Here is a 20,739-nt window from a genome sequence, read left to right as displayed (position 1 = left end):
TATTTAGCATATCTGGCATGTAAATACCTTTCAATGCCGGCTACAACAGTGCCATGTGAAGGCTTGTTCTCACTTTCAGGTGACATTGTAAATGAGAAGCAGGCAGCATTATCTCCTGTCAATGCAAACAAACTTGTTTGTCTTAGCGATTGGCAGAATAAGAAGTAGGACTGAGTGGACTTGTAGACTCTAAAGTTTTACAGTTTTATTTTTGAGTGCAGTTATGTAACCAAAAAAAATCCGCATTTGTAAGTTACACTTTCACAATAAAGAGATTGCACTTCAGCACTTGTATGAAGTGAACTGAAAAATATTATTTCTTTTGTTTATAATTTTTAAAGTGAATATATTTGTAATAAAAAATAATAATATCAAGTGAGCATGGTACACTTTGTATTCTGTGTTGTAATTGAAATCAATATTGAAAATGTAGAAAAACATCCAAACTATTTAATAAATTTCATTTGGTATTCTATTGTTATAAGCGTGATTAATCACGATTCATTTTTTTAATTGCAATTCATTTTTTTTTAGTTATTCGCATGAGTTAACTGTGATTAATTGACAGCCCTAATTTCTAGCCAAGACTTACAAACAGTGGGAGAAAGAAAAAATTATCCCATTTTTTCTGATGGGGGAACTGAAATACAGAGATTAAATGACTTGCTCAAGTTCACTTAGGATTTTTAAGGCAGAGCTGGGACTAGAACCCAAATCTCTGGACTGGGTTTTAGTCCACGGCCTTATCCACAAGAGCATCCTTCCACTTCATAGTGAAGAAGAATGGAAGTCCATTACTGGTTTCATGCAAGTGGCGTTCCAGCTAGCACAGACGATGGTTAGCGATGGTAAAAGCCTATTATGTCATCAAGTCTTTCCTGCTCCAAGAAACGTTGAGACGATAATAAATGTGGACTGTCCAAACGACTCTACTTGCTGCTTTTCCATTTTCACTTTCCTTGATCCAAAACTCTGTCTCAGAATAGTCCTCTGCTGGAGGTCAAGAGGAGGGCCAGTGAGCTAGGTGAATTTGGGGAAAACAGCTATACCGCACAGTTTCCTTCCTAGTTGCATCATTTATGTCATATGCAAATTAATAGACTGAAGTCTGAATTTGGTCCCAGGAGAGCACTGGTAAAGAAGTTTATTAGATGACAATATAAATTAACAAGTCAAAAGCTATGAAAGTTACCATATTTGTAGCTACAGGCCAAATGCTTTATTCATAATGTTGTAGTGGCATCATTAACAGTATGTTTGTTTAAAAAGTAACTACTATACTGTTTGTGACCCTCATAATACATGTGTTAAGCAGAGTGTGCTGCTGGTTTACACTGGTTACATTCTGCTTTGTTTTCTTCCAGGCAGATTTCCATTGATTTTTATTGCCATACCAAATGCTGTTTATGAATATGGGTAACTAATTGACCAAGGTTTCTCACAGTTACTTCTAGACTGGCCGTTCACCCTTCCCGAGTAATGGTTCTCAGGAAGCTTTTGGCCTCACTGTTGATTCCAGGTTTTTCTGGTTGTATCGTGAAGACTGGAAGTACTGGATTACAGGAAAGGAAATAAATAATTTATGTTATTATTACAAAACATTTATACAGTGCAGCAAATTTATATTGTACTTTACTAAAATAGAGACAGACACATTTCCTGCCCTGAAGAACTTATATCTCCAATAAGACAAACAAACACTCAAGGAAGGGAAAGGAAGAGGATTATCAGTGAAGGGAAGGAGGGTAGATTGCTTGAAGGGAAGAGGGGTGTTGTTATCACTATTGTCTATGTTACAATAGTGTCTAAAGCTTCCAAATGAGACTGAGGACCTGTTGTGCCGGGTGCTGTACAGACACATTGTACACACTTCCCCAACAAGTCTAACTAGTTGAGACAGATAAAGGACAGAAGAGAAGACAGAGACACACAGAGACGAAGTAACTTGCCCAGGTTTGGACAGCAGGTCTGTGCTAGAGCTGTGATCAGACTCCTTATCCAGTGTGCTATCTGGTGGAGCTATTTGGATGAGAGAGGGGTGTGTGGCAGGGAAAGTGCCTCAGATATGAACTCAGAAAACCAAGAGTGTACAAAAAAAGAAAACTGAAAAAATAAGTTGAGAGGGATGGGAGGCAGGCAGGGAAGGGGTGAGATGGGGAGTAGGAAATATAAAATTGGTGAAATTATGTAAGTCCTTGTAGGTGAAGACAAGGATCCTGAATGAGATGTGACAAGAGTCAATGGATGGATTCACAGAAGGGGTGGCATAGCTAAGTGGAAGAGACTCAGAGCTTTTCTTTTTTATGGGTTTTATCACTAGAAGCCTTGACTTTAAAAACCTCTCCCAGTGTCTCTCTTAGCAGGCTTTGTACAAAGAATACGTGATGCTGTCACATAAAGTTTGCATTGCTATGAGTCTGGGGTGGCTGCACTGGCTCAGTGACAAAAGCACAAATGAGTTATACAGATTGTCCCAAATTAGAACCAAAATAATATCACATGAAACCACCATGTACATCTGTGTGTGCCACAGATTTTATAGAAAAAAAAGGATTTTAGAAATTTTAAAAGAATTTGACTGGCATTTTTTAATTCAAATCCCTCTGTCTGTAAAGCCAGGATGCCTTAGATCTAGGCATTCAATTATACAGGACTTGGAGGCAGAGAGAAATGATAATGAATACATTTTAGAAGTCCCTAAAAATTACTTAAATTAGCTTCTCCATACATAAAGTTGTTATGTGAAGTTCAGCTATCTCCTCATCTTTCAGAGCTAGAAGCAAGTGCTGTGTGTTCACAGCTGGAATCTCGCCTTTTCAATGATGTTAAAACTCCTCTTTCTAGCCCCGATGGGTTGTGAGATACTGGATTATAAATTTGTCACAGGTGCAGGAGTGACTTTGGGCAGTTACACATCAGTCCAGTTTAATTTTTTAGGTGTTGGGTGTGTGAGGATTTCTCACTGCATCGAGATGGGAATGGCAGAAATGTTCTGTGGTAGGTCACGTTTTTAAAAAAAATAGAGCCTGAAGCTTTTTTTAAATAGCTTTGGTAAGAACAGATTAATGGACAGAATGAGATAAGGTGAGCAAAGGCACATGATAAATGCAATTTATTACATCGGGATCCCCACAACTATATATGTATAGAGAGAAAATATCTGATTTTTTTTGTATTATATGGCATTGGTGAAGTGTCTAAACTCAGCTTATCAGTATAATTCTGTCTTCCAAAGGAAGCGGTGAAAGCTCTGTTGCTTGAGACATCCCAAGCCAGATTGGAAATTTACTGTGCTATAGGGAACATTGCCCTAGATCATCCCCTCCAGCAGAAAGCCCTGTGAGAAGAGGCTATGGTGAGGAAATCTCCATGAGGTTCCCTTCACAGAGATCCCACTTCCCCCATGTTATCCTGCCAGGTCAGCGCAGTTGACGTCTTCCCAAAATCCTGGTAGATTCCCAAAACGCCAGTGCAATCCATTTGGAGGCCCTGGATCTCCAAACTGCTGGTACCACCACCACTGCTCCCACAGCAATGAAACCAGGCTACTTGGGCCTCCCCTTGAGCACTTTGTTCCCTTGATTACTTCTGCACCTTGCAGGCAGTGGTCTATGCAGGAAGGATAATACAGTCCTGGGCAGTATTTTTTTCTAACTCATTTCTTTCAGGTTGTGGAGAGGCTTCCTCAGGACCCAGAGGCGGGAGGAAGGTATCTTGATGGCATCTGAGCCACCTTTCCATTTAAAAAAGGGAGACATGCATCTGGAGGCTCCAGTCTTCAGGAGACCAAGCTGGCCAAGTGGCAGTGGACTAGACTAGATGACTTGCTAGGCCTTTTCTTTTTAATATTTGTATGGCTTTTATTATTTCTTAAGTTTCTTATACCTATTTTCTCACTTACCTTCTTATTTGAGATTCAGAGTATTCATGTAAGAAAGAATTTTTTCCTCAGCATGCCTCTGATACAGAAGCCTCCAGTCCTACACAATACAGTCATTTTGGTTACTATATTTTATTTCCCTGCTGTAAGAGAGGTTGCTCTATGTTCTTCCTTTATTGTTTGAAATATTTGTTTGAGGAATGTCATATTTGTAAAAAAGCATTTTGAGGACCTTGGATGAAAAGCAGCACTATATTTTTTAAAATATTATCATTATAATTTGATTAGAATATTTCAGAAGCCTCAAATATATATGTATTTACATCTGTAAGGCTTAAAAAACTGCAATATGAAATGGCGAAATGTTCTGTAAGCATTCTTTCTCTAAAATGGAAGGCAAGCAATTCGCAATTTAAAAGCAGCTCCTAGACAAAGTGGAAAAACAGAGGCCATCAATGGCACTTTGTATTTGAGCAATATCCAAATTTGCTTTTATCATTAGTGCACTGCATTGCTAGCTTGCAAATTTGCTTTTTTCCAGACAATTTTAGTCCTGCATATGCTTTTGTTATCCTTAAGCTGGACTTCGATAATGTCTTGCTTATTGTGTCTCCAGAATCTGTTATTTACAGACTTCAGTGTATTCAGGCTGCAGTTGCTAGGATTCTCACAAGAGAACAAGCATATTTGTAACCTGTTAAGACCTTACATTGGTTGCCTGTGAAGTTCTGGCTTTGATTAAAAAAATGTTGCTGAGTGACTTTTAAAACAAAATTACAAAGGAACACCTATTTATCTCACAGACATTTGTTTCATTTTTACATTCCTGAAATCTTCCCATGTTCTATTTTCTGGAGGAAATCTGGCCTTTGTGTGTGCCAGATATTATCTTCAAAAACTGCTGAGCCAAAACATTTAGAAATGCAGCATCCTGAAGGAGCAATTCTTCCAGACAATGTGTTGTGTGAAAATTGGCTTTGGTAGATTTCAGAGTAAACTTAAAATATGTTGTGACTTTCTCTAGGATGTCACAGGTCCATTGACATAATTATGATTTGTTGTTTGACTGCAGTGCAATGACTACTCCTGTAAATGCTTATTTGCAAGTTTGCAAAAATATATATATATACACAAACATACATTATACATACAAGATGTATAGTGAAGTGTTGTAATATAACTTTCATTTTGTGAGTTTATAGGATTACTTAATTTTCTAGTGGCCAAGTCTGGAGTAAATAATGGTATCGTAATTCAACCCAAATGATTGAAAATCAAAAGAATAATTTAATTTCTCACCATTTTAATTCTATAAATATACCTCCAGTATTCATTGTGTATATAAGTTCCTGTTTCCTGAAGACTTATATTCTTATACACCCGCCAGTTTCAGTAACAGATTCTGCTGCACTCAACCTCAAAAAAGTTAATCTCCATATTGGTTTATAGTTTGAAGACTGGATCTTCCATAATGGGCACAGTTTGTTCAGCCAAACATTGGCTGATCCAGATTTTGAGGTGCTCAGCATCCGTAGCTGGAATCAATTTTTTTAAAAGAGTTCAGCTCCTGGCTAGGTGCCTAAAGAAGGGCCAGATTTTCTAAAGTGCTCTGGCCACTCGTTTTGGGGGCCTCCTGTATTTCATATACCCAAGTGCGGAGGAAAAATGGTAGCAGTTTTTTGGCTCAGAAGGATATTGTTCATTTCATTTTAGGCATTTTCAAACCCTTTGAATTTCAGAGCTCAGATGGGTTTGGAGTTTTCAAACTATACAAAAATGCAGAAAGTCACCTTTTCATGAGTGAAATGCTACACTCATGAAATTAAGAGAGGAAGCCAGAGTGGTACAGAAGTCATCTCAGAAATGTTTCTTGTGTATGCTGAGGGCAAGAAGGCTGGGATGATAGGGAGAGCGAAAATTCTGTCATGATGTTGGCTGCAGCTTCTAATGCTTTCTCTTTCTCCAAGTTCCTTCCTCCAAAGATGACCAACTAGATATTCAACACATGTAGTTGAGTGCTACGGTCTAACTTTTTTTTTTTTTTTAAACAAACTGCAGCTAGGGTTGCCAACTTTGTAATTGCAGAAACCCAAACACGTTGCCTCAACCTTGCCCTACTCCTACCCTGAGGCCCCGCCCCACTCCTTCTCTGAGGCCTCCCTCTGTTTACTCCATCCCCACCCCCATCATTTGCTCTCTCCCACCATCACTCACTTGCTTATTTTCATCAGGCTGAGGCAGGGGGTTGGGATGCTGGAGTGGCTCTGGCTGTGGGTGCAGGCTCTGGGGTGGGGTAGGAGGCCCCAGGTGGAGGTGTAGGATGGGGCCAAGTCCTGGGGCAGGGCATTGAGGTGCAGAAGGGGGTACAGGCTCCGGGAGGGTGTTTGTGTGCAGGAGGGGGCTCAGGGCTGGGGAAAGAGGTTGGGGCATGGGAATGGGAGAGGGTTTGAGGTGCGGACTCCGGCCGGACAACACTAATCTCTGGTAGCTCCCAGAAGCAGCTGGCATGTCCCTCTGCCTTTTAGGCAAAGGGGTGGCCACAGGGCTCTGCTGCATGCTTCCCACACATACAAGCACCACCACTGCAGCTCCCATTGGCTATGGTTCCCAGCCAATGGAAGCTGCAGAGCTGGTGCTCGGGGCGGCGGCAGCACGCGGAGCCCTTGTGGCCATCCCTCTGCCTAAGAGTTGGACATGCTGGCTGCTTCCGAGAGCTGCAAGGAGCCAGGTGGGGAGCCTGCCAGCCCCACTGCACTGACAGCACTGACAGCTGGACTTTTACCGGCCCAATCAGCAGTGCTGACAGGAGCCGCCAAAGTCTCTTTTCAACCGGGTGTTCCGGTTGAAAACTGGACACCTGGCAACCCTATCTGCAGCTCTACTAATCTGTAAATAAAAGCAGCAGCAGAGGGAGACTAGCTGAAAGTGTGTGGTATATTGAAAACACCCTGCCCTGTCTGGTAAATGACCTGTATTTTTCCCTTATCAGGTGGTGCAGTGACTGATCTCATGTCCAATATCTTATGAATCACAGTGTGTGTAGTCTGTCGGTTTAATGATGACTTTTTCATGCTCTCTCTTTTGGTGGATTCTGGAGTGACTCTGAAGTCCAAAGCGTAACGCATGGTTCTGGTGATCCTGACATCCCTTACGTCACATTATCGGACAATGATGTGATCTATTAGGTATCCTTGTGTATATTTGGGGTGCATCCATGTAGTTTTATATTTGTCTGCCTGTCTGAAGATGGTATTTGTAATTGTCAGGCTATGTTCTGCACTCTTGCTTAGGAGTAGAAGACCATTTTCACTCATTTTTCCAATGCCATTTTTCCCAATGACACCTTGTCAGTTGTAGTTATCTTTACCTACTCTTGCATTAAAATTTCCTAGGATGATTAGTTTGTCGCTTTGTGGTGTTGACTTGAAGAGAGAGTTGAGATCAGAGTAGAACTGTTCCTTAGCATCGTCAGGGCTTGTTAAGGTGGGCTGGGAGCATACGCACTGATGATGGTAGCAAATCATGACTTATTTAGTGGTAACAGGAGTTTCATGAGTTTTTCGTTAATGCCTATTGGAAAGTCTTCAAGACATTGCAAGAGTTTTGGTCTTAATGGCAATTCCCACTCCAAGGATTCTCTTTGTGTGGTTCTTTTCTTTTCCAAAAGAAGGTATAACCCCCAGCCGGTTCTGTAATAACGCCCTCATCTGCCAATCTAGTTTCACTGAGCACTGCAATGTCAATGTCATACCGGACCAACTTTTTTGAAAGGAGAGCTGTTCTTTCAAAGCAAGAGGTATTGTCTTTGTCTATCATAGTCCTGATGTTCCAATCAGCACTCTTCAGTGCTTTTTTAGTTATCTTTGGTTTTCGACCACGTTGAGGATGATCTGCAAGCTGCAGTCAGCAGCGGCTCCAGGCACCAGCAGTCCAAGCATGTGCCTGGAGCAGCAAGCCGCAGAGGGCGCACTGCTGGTCCCTGCAAGAGTGGCAGTCAGGCAGCCTTCAGCAGCGCACCTGCAGGGTCTGCCGGTCCTGTAGATTCAGTGGCAATTTGGCAGTGAGTACGCTGAATCCACGGGACCGGCGGACCTCCCGCAGGCATGCTACCAAATCTGCTGGGCCAGGGACCTCCCACAGACATGCCACCAACGGCAGCCTGCCTGCGTGCCTCAGGTGGCAAAAAAGCTAGAGCCACCCCTGGCTGTGGTAAGCTGGCCAGATTTAATTTGGGCAGGCAATGTTTGAGGCACCTTTTCTAGCCCCTTCCCTTTCAAAGGGCGAGCAGTGCAATCCTAAAAAGAGATGCTCTGTCACCTGGGTTGTTTCCAAGCTTCCTACTGCCCTTGGGTCAGGGATGGGCGACCAATGTCCCAGGCTGCCTGCGTGCAGGCTTGTGGCTACGACTGCCAGTAATCATCGTCACGTGTCACTTTGGCACTCCCCCATCGCCAAAGAACTTTTGAAGAGAGATGTGCATGAATGATGTGTGTGTGAAGTTGATTAAAGAGTCGTTGCACTGGGACAGTCCCATTCTCTTGGCTGCTGACGCTTGGCCCAGTGGCACAAAGACTGTTACAACTGGAGGTTCTTTTAGCTGCAATGGATAGTCATGACTCCTGTAGTGCCCCATCATGCCTTCGCCTTCCACAATACATCACTACACTGCTTTTCAAGCTGTTGGACCAACGTGTGGTCTCCTCCGCTTTGGCTACCATAACAGTCTTCATATGCTTGGGAGGGCAATCCCTAAATCACCATCAGTTTCCACACTTCCAGTTACCCTCATGCGGTTTAGCCCACCTGCTGAGGCAGTTTACTGGGATATAGCCACTGTCTCATACTTACAACTACTTGGAGCCACACGTGAGATCTGGGTGTACAGTGAGGACCAGAGAGGAAAAGAACCAGTCAAGGAGTCCGGCAGTTTGGATCACTCAAAGGTACTACCACTCCCATACACCCCATACACCCCTATGAATCACAGTGGATGGAAACAAATGCTTTAGCCCTCTGGAGAGGTTGGAAATCCAGCTAGATCTGGTAGCTCATGAGATATCAAACTGTAAAAAAGAATCACATCGTTCTGTCCATCCTCATGCCTTTTAATCCCACCTTATTATAGTGGCCACTGTCTTTAGAGCTCTTAATGAGCATCAGCAATGTTTATTATCTGAAAGCTTGTAATCCTCATTTTCAGAAAGCTGATATCACCAGTCCCCTCCTTGAGGCATGTAGTAATCACAGAAATTACAGAGGTAAAGGGACTTGCCTGAAGTCACACAAGACGTCAGTGGCAGAGGGTGGAATAGAACCTTCACTTGACTACCCACTCCAATCCTTACTGCCTCTGAAATTGCTGGCATTTTTGGCTGACCATTTTACCTGGGCATTCTGCTAGAAGTTTTGACAGTAGGGCGTTTAATTTGCTTTGTCATATTGCAATTCAATTGTCTGGGGTGTTATGGATATCTAAAGGGTAGGGTTTTAACTTAGCAATCTGTTGTGTTATTGAATTAGTTTTATGTTGTGTTAATATCTTTGTCTCATGGCATTCATTGCCTGTGATAATTGATGCACAATATATAACCAAGTTCTGTATTCACTTGGGTAACTGCATTTAATCTCTTGGTATAAAATATGCGTACTAAATATAGTCTGCTATGACCGAGAAGCTCTCATTGTTATGGACTTGTCGGTGCTTTATCTTCCTGACAGCCTGTCTGAGGAAAGTCTAAAAGTCTCCCACAGCCCACCATGTAAGAATGAAGAATGGATACTTGCTCTGTGACTATGAGAAAAGAGATTGCCATAAGTGTTCTGTGGTCTTTTCCAAGTTCTGTTTGTGTTTACTGCATTGGGCATTAAAACTGCATTAACTGGAAGCTCCATAAAAATAAAAATAAAAAAAAATATACAGAATATGCAATGTTCTCATCTATATTATTTTGGGGGCTAGATTCAGCTCACTGGAGATACTCACCTGAGTAAGGTTACTCATGTGCATGAGTGTTTGCAGAACCAGAACGTTTATTTTGTATGCCTTCATGTTACTAATATTTAAAGGAGCATAAATTGGTTTGAAATCATGGGCCAGCTCCTCTGCTGGGGGAAATCAGCCTAGTTCCCCAGGAACTCAATGGAACTATGCAGTTTTACACCTGGTGACGATCTGTCCCCATACAATCTTAAACAAATTTCCCTCCCTATCTTATGAGTGACACCTTTAATTATTAAAGGGGGAAAATTTTTAAAATTGAATGCAGTTTTCATCCTTTATATCTGTTTGCTTGTTGCATTGCATACAGTGTGGACAGTGAAAACAAAATAATCAGCTTCACTTTTGTTTCTGGTTTATATGACTTTTTAGCTCTGGTGCAGAACATTTCTGCAGTGTTCAGGTGGCAAAAACTGCAGGGAAATATTTAAAGCCACACAAAACTTTTTATTAAAAAAATCAAACTTTTCTTTTACTATTTTGATTTGTAAAACTATTTTTTTTACAAAACCTAAATGTTGAGACTAAACTGACTGTTGAGCGTCTCTGTATGATTGTTTTATGCAATGTCATTTTGCATAATGTTAATACAATGTAAGAACTTTTCTCCCATAAAGATTCTGTATTGAGAAAGAAGGACAGAGAAGTATCTCGTGTTGTACTAGCACTTTCTCAATGCTATAGCTACAGTTTTGTCAATGCTGTCATATATCAATTTTTGGGTGGAGTTTCTTTAAGGATTTTTAGAATTAGTAGTTTGTAACTCCAGAGTCCAGTCCTGTGCTTCTTTTTTGCACCTGTCACCAGTTTTATGTACATCATTTTGCAGAATGTTGAACAAGGAGCTTAGGTGCACAGATTTGTTATTCAGCTCTGTTTCGCTGACAAAATAGCCTGCAGCAACTCTTGGTTAGAGGGGATCAGTTCAGCTCCAGGCTTTGGCTCACCTTGTGACTTCTTGTCATTCACCCTACCCTATGGCTGTTTTCTTCTTCTTCTTAGCATATGTGCAATGTGCCTCAGGTGGCACGTGATCAGGATTTATCACCGAATTTGGGCCGCTGGTTGGATCATTAGTTCCCTAGCCCGGATACTGACAGGGAGCATGGCATGAACGCCCAGCTGGTCAGGAAGAAAGCAAAGCAGCCCAGAGCTACCTTGGAGAACCCATGGGCACTTTACAACCAGGAGCTCCCCAGATTCATGACCAGAGCTAGTGACACTGTTCAATAAATTAATCATGAATATTTTTATGAGTTAACACAATGAATTTCCTTTGCTGTTATTTGTGCAGTGGTATTATTCATTTTCTGCAAGTATTTGGACAACTCATGGTTTAGTCAAGAAAATGTTCATAAACCCCCAAAGTTTCAGGTGTTTTAGCATGAGTGGGGATTTGCCACTCATCATTGTCCTGTCACTCATCATTCTACTGTCACTCGTCATTCTCCTGTTTAGAATTTCTCTCATCCAGTCAAGAAGCAGAAGCAATACCAAGTGATTTAGCTGACCAGCAGTGCATCCCAATAACACGTGGTAAAAGACACTGTCAAAACAAATAGTTTGCACCCTGCCAATAGGCTGAAATTTGTTTACTTAAAATGTTAAGCATTTGTTTGTGAATAGTAACATGTAGAAATCAGGATTTAATTGTGAATGATTCATAAAGAGGAAAAAGGATGTACTGAATATCAGATAACTTATCAACAGCAAATAATTCGACCAGCTCTAACCTTGAAATCGATCTTAGTGTCTCAAAATTTGTAGTCTGAGGCAGATGAAGAAGCTAAATATTGATTTAAGGAGCTGCAGTTTAGGCACCCACTTTTAAACATATCAGTATGTAGCTTTCTTGATGTAAGTCACCCTCTGTTCAGAGAATCCTGTGACCTCTGGCCAGTGTTTTGGTAAGTAATGATTGTACTTAAAATGTCAGTTTTATCATAGCACAATAAAGAAATTACATAGCAAAGTCAAATACTGAAATACGATAAATATTGAGGTTTAAGTAGACCCAGTGTGTCCCAGAACAAAATATGTTTTAACTTAGTAAAAGTGGCCATTTGTAAGTTACAACATATTATAAATGTACAAAGTTAACTGATTACATTAAGAGATTTTTTTTTCACTTGTGTGGCTTTTAAGATGATCACCTTTATATGACATAAGTTGTAATCAGAGCTCCATGCATTACCTATGGAAGGGATGCTATTTGTACAACCGTGTTCACCCTTCTGGCTTATATTATAGTCACATAATATTTGCAGATAAAAGTGTGGGAAGAATTAAGCTAAATTCTTCATTCTAAAGATGAAATATTGAGCTTTACAAACTGGGAATAACACGCTTAATGTCTATTAAGTAATTTTCGTAAAGAAAATTAAATGTATATGACCTGAGCTTCAAACTATCTACCAAAAAGGCACCTAAAAAATTTTATTCAAACTCACATTTACACTTATATATGTTTGGTTATTTACATAAATATTTTGTCTATGCAATTAGCCTTTAGCACAAGCAAATGTGAGGTTTACACATTCAAATTCTCTATATGCATTTTTGGATTCTCTTTTGAAAATCTTATCCTTAAAGCCTCTTTTTGCTTCCAGTGAAATTAATTCCAAAACTTCAGCTGACTTCCATGATGAAAAACTAGGGACTTAAGGTTTGAACCATCCAAGCACGATTAAATCAATGGGAATTTTTCCATTGACTTCAATGAGCTTTGGATCAAGCCCTTAGTGCTCTTACACAGCAATGAGGCAGTCATGACAGCCTGTAAAGGGGCCAAAAAACCCACTGCAGTCTGTTACATAAGTAATGCATAGAAGACCTAAAATGGGCTTAGATGTGTGCTTATCTCAAGCAAAATAAATATTTGCTCTCTCTACTGTAAGAATTTGAAGGTGTTGTTATAATCAAAGTTGTCACCTCTCAGTTTGGTTTCATGCTTTATTTTCCTTTTCTTCAAATCCTTTTAACTTTCAGAAATACGCAGACACAATGAGAGTCATAGACAAAAGAATTACCTTTATGTAAAATTCATGTTGCAACAGAAACCTTATCAAAGCAAAGGCTGATGCGCCCCCTTTGCTTCATTGGTGTCACTTTGTGGGCTCAGTATATTGTGTTTGTTAAAGAAAGTACCAGTATGTCTTCTTTAACATAGCAAGTCCTTCCTGGTTCGTGTTCCACTCTTAAAGTTACTCCTTCATCTGGAAACATATTTAACAGGCAACTGTTTCCTCGAAACTCACATCATCAATTAATTTTTAACTTTTTAAAAAATTCATATGCAGCCCAAGTATGTCCTTTCAATTGATGCTGGTATGCTGAGGTGGCTGTGCGGGTACTGATAAAACCTAATTTGTGAAGGCTTTTCAGCCAGAGGCAAGACACCTGATAGGTTCATACATGGGCACCATTTATTCAGTAAGCAAGAATGCAGGTTGGCTGAAACTCCTTCACTAACACTTGATGAAGGTGTACAACTGAACTGGGTTTGGAGATCCAACTGTGAGTAGGTTGGAACTTCATATAGATTTCAGTCAGGGCATGCTGTTTTGAAATTAGACTTTAAAGTCAGCATTTAATATCTAATTACTTGTGTTTTCTTGCAGCGCTTAATGAACTGTGTGTGGACTCTGCATTCAGTGACAGACAGATTCTCCCGTCGCAAGATGTTATTAATACAGTAGTGGATACATTCCTACTTGAAGTCAGTCAGCAACAAAAGGAACCAGTTTAAACGATGGCTGCAGGTAAACATCTGCACTATGTAGTGAACACCAAAAATATTGTTGCTAAAATGATTAGTGATAATTACATTTTGTTTTCAAATGGAACTTAATAATCTTTTTTCTAAGACAAATCAAATTGGTGTGACCTCTTTTTATACGGGTGCCTAAATAATGTCACAATTTCTTTAATAAACTAAATTTCATGAGAAATGTGTCCCTTCTTTGAATATGTGCAAATCTCATGATATATATTTCCACAGAAACATTTGCCATTGATTCGGTAGTCTTAAATTATAAGATCTTTTGAGCAGGACTGTATCTTCTCTCACTTTTATGTAGCACCTAGCAATTTTATGTGTGCTCCAAAAAGATGTATCATAATAATAAACAAAATTAATTATTTTCAGTGAGATTTATTTATGTCTCAAACACCATTTTGTGTTAAAAATTGTGGCATATTGACTTTTAAACTCAGAATTTGTCTCTTTTGCCACAGCCGCTGATGGTTTGGGAAGTACAACTATAGATACCACACAACTTAATATGTCAGTCACTGATCCAACAGCTTGGGCTACTGCTATGAATAACCTCGGGATGGTTCCAGTAGGATTAGCTGGACAACAACTTGTGACGGGTAAGATTTCTGTTAGAGATTTGTTGCAGGTATCTTTGGATTTTTTCAATCTTTTTATAAACATCTGGAATCATTGCTGAAGACAGATGTATTTTTATAGTCTCAGAACAGTGTTTGTAGGTGCACAACTTCTATGATTAATATTGCATACTATGTATTAGTCTCTTTGTATAATGGGTATGTAATCCATACTGTGTTTTAACCTATTGGAACAGCCAAAATCTTTGGGGAAATTAGAGTTCTAAACCATTGATCTCCAGGCTCTATGCTGGGTCTAGGTTAGAGAGGGGATCAAGAGATGTGCTTAGTCTTTGAGAGAGAGCTGATTTTCCTTCCCAGTAGCTTTCCTCGAGGTTTTGCCAATGAATAGCATGGGCACCGGTTGCAACCTCTTGACTGGAGGAAGATGGTTGTGCTGACAAAAGAAAATGCAGCTATAAATAGATTCAGAAAAAAACTGTGAATCACATGCAGTTCATATCCACGGGTAGCATTAGCTAACTGAAAAAGAGAAGCAATCCCTTCTTTCTTCTAATTTTTTTGAACACCATAATTAATTTTAAAGGGCTATTATTCTTTGACTTTGTCATTTCATTTACAGCTTGCAAGAGCTCTGTAGTCGATCACTTAAATCTTTCTAGGAATAATACAAATATTATTTTGCCCATTACAAACATTGAAGGTTCAGTCCTGCTCCCATTTAAATCAGTTGATTTCAGTAGGAGCGGAACTGGGTCAAAGTGAATTAAGCTTCACAATACTTCTGTGAGGTACATACAATGGGCCAGATCCACAGCTGATGTAAATCAGTTTAGTTCTCTGTAAGAAAGATAGGGTATAAAAACAACCTTAGGTAAGCAACTGCTTAATTAATTATTCATACCACCTTGCTTAGGTTTCTTTTAATTCTGATTGCTTAACTAAAGAAAAGGACTCAAAAGATGAATTTGGTTTTATAGCATTTCATTAAATATCCTTATCAACAGGAATTAATAGCACAGAATATAAGAAGGCAAAAATGGTATTGGATTATGATTTGGCTAACATAAACTAGGAAATTTGTCATTCTAACCATTTAGGTTTTCAGAATCAAATTATACAAAGACAATAGAAAATAACACTTTTACTCAACCACTATGTTGGGAAGATGATTTAAAAAAAAATTGGCTAAGGATACATCTATACTGCAAAAACAAACAAATAAACAAAAACCCACGGCAGCAAGTCTCAAAGCTTGGGTCAACTGGCTCCAGGTTGCAGGGCTTATGCTATGGGGCTGCAAAGAGCAGTATAGAGGTTTCCACTTGGCATGGAGCCCAAGCCTGACAGCCCCCCACCCCCACCTCGACCTCCTCAGGGTTCAGAGCCAGAGCTCCAGCCCAAGTAGGGATGTTTACACTGCTCTTTGCAGCCCCGTAGCATGAACCCTGAGTCAATTGAGACTTGCTGCTGCAGGTTTGTTTGTTTGTTTTGCAGTGTGGGCAAGTGTCCTCCTAAATACACATTTTGGTTTTAGTTCCTTTTATTTACTGACTCAGCATAGACATATTTCACTAACTCAATAGCACAAACATGTTTGATTGCAAACATTAGCCTTCTTCACTTAAACTAAAAGAAATCAATGTGAACACAGCCCTTTCTTTTCTAACAGGATTGCCCATGAGATAAACCCTCTCATTGAAATTTACAATATTTTGTCCAAAGCCGTATCACTTATAGGTGACCTCCCTTTTATACACATTTGAATTATAATATTAGATTCTATCAAGTTCCCTATTTTACAGCCCTATCTAGCACATCATAGGAGATCAGTGTTTGATATTAATTTAATGGTTATTTTTTAATTCATTCACCGACAAGGAAAAAGGGGAAGTCTCTTGCACTTGCTCTTTTAGAGAAGAAATGTCTTTGAAGAAATCCAGCCATTAGACCTTCAGTTTTTCTTCTCGTAGGCCTGCATTCTATCTTTTCTAAAGGGCCTTGATACCTGGCAAATCTTAATCTGTAATAACTCATAATTCTGGGGCCTTAGTTACTGCAACTATATCTGCCTCCCAGGGGATTTGTGAAGTTACATTTTTGGCTATCCTTTCTGAAATTAGGCATTGAATGGAGTTATGCCCATTTACATTAGCTGAGGATCTGACCCAGAATTACCCATCTTATAGATGGGTAAACTAAGGACACAGAAAGGTTAGGTTACTAGTCCAGGATCACACAACCAGTCAGTCCAGAGCAGGAAATGTAGCTGGTGTAGATCTTGGGTTGATTCCCAGTCTCTTGCTATAACCATTAGATACACTGTTTTCCCAACTCTACAGCTGTACCTTGTCTTAGATTTTTCATCCACTTGGTACATTGGTGTTCGGTTGTTCAGTAAACTAGAGAGTCACACACTTCATTGCATATGCAGGCCGAACTGTACACCCAATGAGGGAGAGCAACATATTGAGCTGCTGCCTGTTGTGCATAGGCAGTGGGTGGTGTGGAGATTTCTCTGCCTGTGGTACCAAATGAACATTCTATGGGCCTGATTTTCCAGTGAAGGCATTTCCAGTTTTCCAATTTTCACCAAAAGCAATAGGGTTCTGCCTGTTGATACCTAGAACAGTCTCTAAAAAAAAAATGTGACTTGATCAGATATGTTGTTCTAAAGCTATTGTGTTGCAGAAGAAATGCCATTGAGTTGAGTATAGGGCTTTGCTTTGCTTGACCTATAAATATGTGCCTCCTAGAAACAATCTAGCCCAGTGCTCTCTTGATGTGCTTTACTGAACTTTGACTTTATTATCTCCAAATATGGAAATGATTTTGTGTCAGGGTGCCTTTGTCTGGTTCCATTGATCAGTGTCTCAGTTGTATTTAATGTAGAAGGATTTGCACATTTCCTTTCGTGTTCCCCCTTTCTCTCCACTTTTTTGTGCAAATTCTTCTCTCAGCAACACTTCTATAACCTCCCCATTGAGTCAACAGTGTGGCACAGATGGAACTGAATTTGGCTCCGTTCGTATTATTTCTATGTGTGAGGGTCTGGAGAACTTTAATTTATCACGCTGATTGCTGCTAGTTTATTTTTGGAACTATTTTTTACCACCTATATTAGGAGCACTGCTTGGATCAGTTAATATTTAGACAGCACATTTAAAATGTAAAGTGTGGCATAAGTGATATGTATTAATTACTGCAGTAAAATATCTCCTTATTTCCAGTGAGGAATAGAAGAGTCCCCTTCTCTCATGCCTTTTGCTTTCCTATGCATAAAACTATGTACAGTAGAATCTCAGAGTTATGAACAGCAGAGTTACGAACTGACCAGTCAACTGCACACCTCATTTGGAACCAGAAGTATGTGATCAGGCAGTAGTGAACAAAAAAAAAAGCAAATACTGTAAAGCACAGTATTGTGTTAAATGTAAACTACTAAAAAGATAAAGGGAAAGTTTAAAAAAAGATTTGACGAGGTAAGGTCCATGCTTGTTCCGTTAAAATTAAGATGGTTAAAAGCAGCATTTTTCTTGTGCATAGTAACATTTCAAAGCTGTGTTAAGTCAATGTTCTGTTGTAAAGTTTTGAAAGAACAACCATAACGTTTTGTTCAGATTTACAAACATTTCAGAGTTATGAACAGCCTCCATTCCCGAGGTGTTCATAACTCTGAGGTTCTACTGTGTTGTGTATTTCCTAAAGTAAATAGGTGCTTTGACATTTCACTCACCCCCTCCCCACGATTTCATGAGTTTTGACATTTTTCACCATGACAAAACCATGATTTTCACAATACTTTGCCACAAAAAGAATTATAGCTCTACTGGTTATGGCACATTTATCTGCATTGAACTACATTTTCCATTCATTGTTTTAGTCCAAGTACTTAAGTGGTTCTTCACCCTTCCTGACTCTGATGTTCATGATTTATGTTAATTCTCATGATACATTAAACTTCACTATTTACACTTTGCTTTCAATAGCCTCATCAACAGTATTTCTACAAAAGAAAAAAGAGGAGACCCCTATAGTATCCCAGCACTAACTTCTTTCTAGCTCTAAAAAGACCTATTTCTGGCTGTTTTTATTTTCCTGTCTGGTGCAGTAAATACCTTAGACTGAGTTTAGGTCAAGATTTATCTTGCATATGAAATGTTACCTAAGCTAGTGTAATCAGAAATTCTGACTACAGTACCAACTTGTGATGTCCTGGTGCATCAACTTTGTCTACAATCCTTGAGTTTCCCCAAAAGATATTCAGGCACAGCTTTCCCTTCCTAAAGGCCATGCTGGCTGTTATTAAGCTGTAGAGTTTTCCCCTCCGCTTTTCCTCCATTTGATCTGCTCAAACGTTTTAAGTTTTTTTCGTCCCTTTCTTCAGCTGATGTTAATTTAGTTGCTCTGTAATATCCCAGAATGTGTGTCTTGTAATAGAATTATGCTGGCCACTTGGCAGCTTGCAGGACTCTCTCCTGAACTGAGAATTTGTAAAAATGACAGCTTAGGCTTCTGCAATATCTGGCCAATTTTTCTATAATGGTCTGCGATGTGTGTTGTCTGGTCCTGGTGACTAATCAATTTTAAGCACTGCTAACCTTTTAATACCTGTTTAGATGTTATCTGTACACTATTTCATTCCTTATCTCCTAGTGCTGTAAAATTGGATTTTTGATCTGGGCAAATGTCAGAGCCTTTCATTTGTAAAGGTGGATTCTTGTGAATAAATGTATCACATCTCTTCTGTTTCTATACTCTTTGCTTCTACTTCTTGTTATTTAGAAGGCTCATCATTATTGGTTATATTTGGCTACTGCATTACATATAATTTAATGCTTGTAAATTAATATAATGTAATGTATAAAGTATACAATAAATAGAGTGTAATAATGCATTTAGTTTAATTGTTAAAGATTGATGCAGTATAGTTATCATTCTAAGCCCCTCTATTCAATAGGTTATAATTTTTCCAAAAAATTCCCTTTGGGGCTGAAATTTCTCATGCTTGGTCTAAGTGTAGAGGTGAAAATTTTCTGGCAAGGTTGGAGCAAATCTGTTAAACAGATTTGGTTGGAGCACATCTGTTTGAATGATCCAAGCACTAAAATTGGTGTTTTCCAGCTTTGAAACTTTGAGAAATGTTGTCAGTTTCTTCTTTCTGCTGCATCTTTTGTGAGATTTGAAGTCCTCCCTATTCACTTGATGGGAGTCACAGCAATGATTCTGGTACTCCACTGCCAACTATTTATTGTATTTTGAAAAAATGTTATTGATCACAGATCATTGGAGAGACTTTTATTTTGGTTTGCAGTGGAAATTTTTCAAAGTAATTTTAGCACTACTGAATATTGTCATTTTAGGGTTGTGTTTGCCTCAGCAAGTGGCATCAGATCACCCTGTTTTCTGAAAGACAACATGCTGTCAGATGGGTGATTTATTTCTCCTATTTCTTTCTGATTGTTCTTTTGGTTTTGGGCCATCATTGTGAATATAGTGAATTAGTTTGGGTATTTATTGTTCAAAGTAATTTTAAGTTTAGGAGACTGTTGCTGAAGAAAAATTTGCCACAGTTCGTGAATCTAAGATGCCGGATGGGCAGAAAATGTTGAAACTATAAATAAAAGTGAGGATGGGTATAGTATAGTTGCCTGAAAGTCAACACCTGGACACCCCTAAAGGCTTCTTTAAGATCTTTGTGCACACATGTACCATGTGATAAACAAAACAAAAACCACAAGTCCAGACTGTGATGGGTTCCCCCCGGAGATGCCACCTGGAACTGGGGTAACACTGAGCCCCCGTGACCCACCAGCCTGGGCTTCCTCTCACACTGTGCTGCTGTGACAAGCTGCAAAGCCCTCCAAGCTTGCTCTTTCACCAGCATTCACACAGGTAGGGACACACCAAGCTGTAGTACTTACAGGCTGCTGTGATCAGCCCTGCATGGGGAAGCTACAGCTAAGGAACTGCCCAGCTGCTCAAGAGCACAACCCACTTCTGGAGGGTAAACCCAAAATTAAACTGCCTTGCACTGCACAGAGATCAGTACAGCGTAAGCTGAAATTTGCCTTCTCCCTCAATATGAAGAAGGATATTCAAGAGCTTTCTGTACCCAGTTATGATTTCCACACACTGGTTTTAGACAAAACAAAAACAAGTTTATTAACTACAAAAGATAGATTTTAAGTGATTATAAGGGATAGCAAAAAAAATCAAAACAGATTACCTAGCAAACAAACAAAACACGCAAACTAAGCTTAATATACTAAAGAGATTGGATATGAGTAGCAAATTCTCACCTTAAATGATGATTTAAGTAGGCTGCAGAGATTCTTGAGGGGCCAGCCACACTTGCTTATAGCTTTAAACCCCACGTATTCCTTTTTCAGGCTAATAATCCCTCTAGCCTGGGTTCAGCACTTCCCCGCAGGTCAGTCCTTGTTCCTCAGGTGTCTCCAGGAGTCTCTTTGGGCATGGAGTCAATGAAGAACCACAGTGATGTCAC

General features: G+C 39.6%; 1 protein-coding gene across 1 annotated transcript in view; it reads left to right on the top strand.

Annotated features, from left to right (window-relative positions):
- ENOX1 (ecto-NOX disulfide-thiol exchanger 1) overlaps positions 1 to 20,739 on the top strand; it is a 415,538-nt gene that overhangs the window by 198,754 nt on the left and 196,045 nt on the right. The window contains exons 3-4 of the mRNA XM_032781770.1: positions 13,499 to 13,639; positions 14,115 to 14,252. Coding sequence (XP_032637661.1) covers positions 13,630 to 13,639; positions 14,115 to 14,252 — 148 coding nt within the window. The 5' untranslated portion in view covers positions 13,499 to 13,629. The remainder of the gene's footprint in view (positions 1 to 13,498; positions 13,640 to 14,114; positions 14,253 to 20,739) is intronic.

The sequence above is a fragment of the Chelonoidis abingdonii genome, chromosome 1 (genome assembly GCF_003597395.2).
Source record: "Chelonoidis abingdonii isolate Lonesome George chromosome 1, CheloAbing_2.0, whole genome shotgun sequence".
Classification (NCBI taxonomy): domain Eukaryota; kingdom Metazoa; phylum Chordata; order Testudines; family Testudinidae; genus Chelonoidis; species Chelonoidis abingdonii.
The sequence above is the reverse complement of the archived record's forward strand: the minus strand, read 5'-3'. Positions and strand labels throughout refer to the sequence as shown.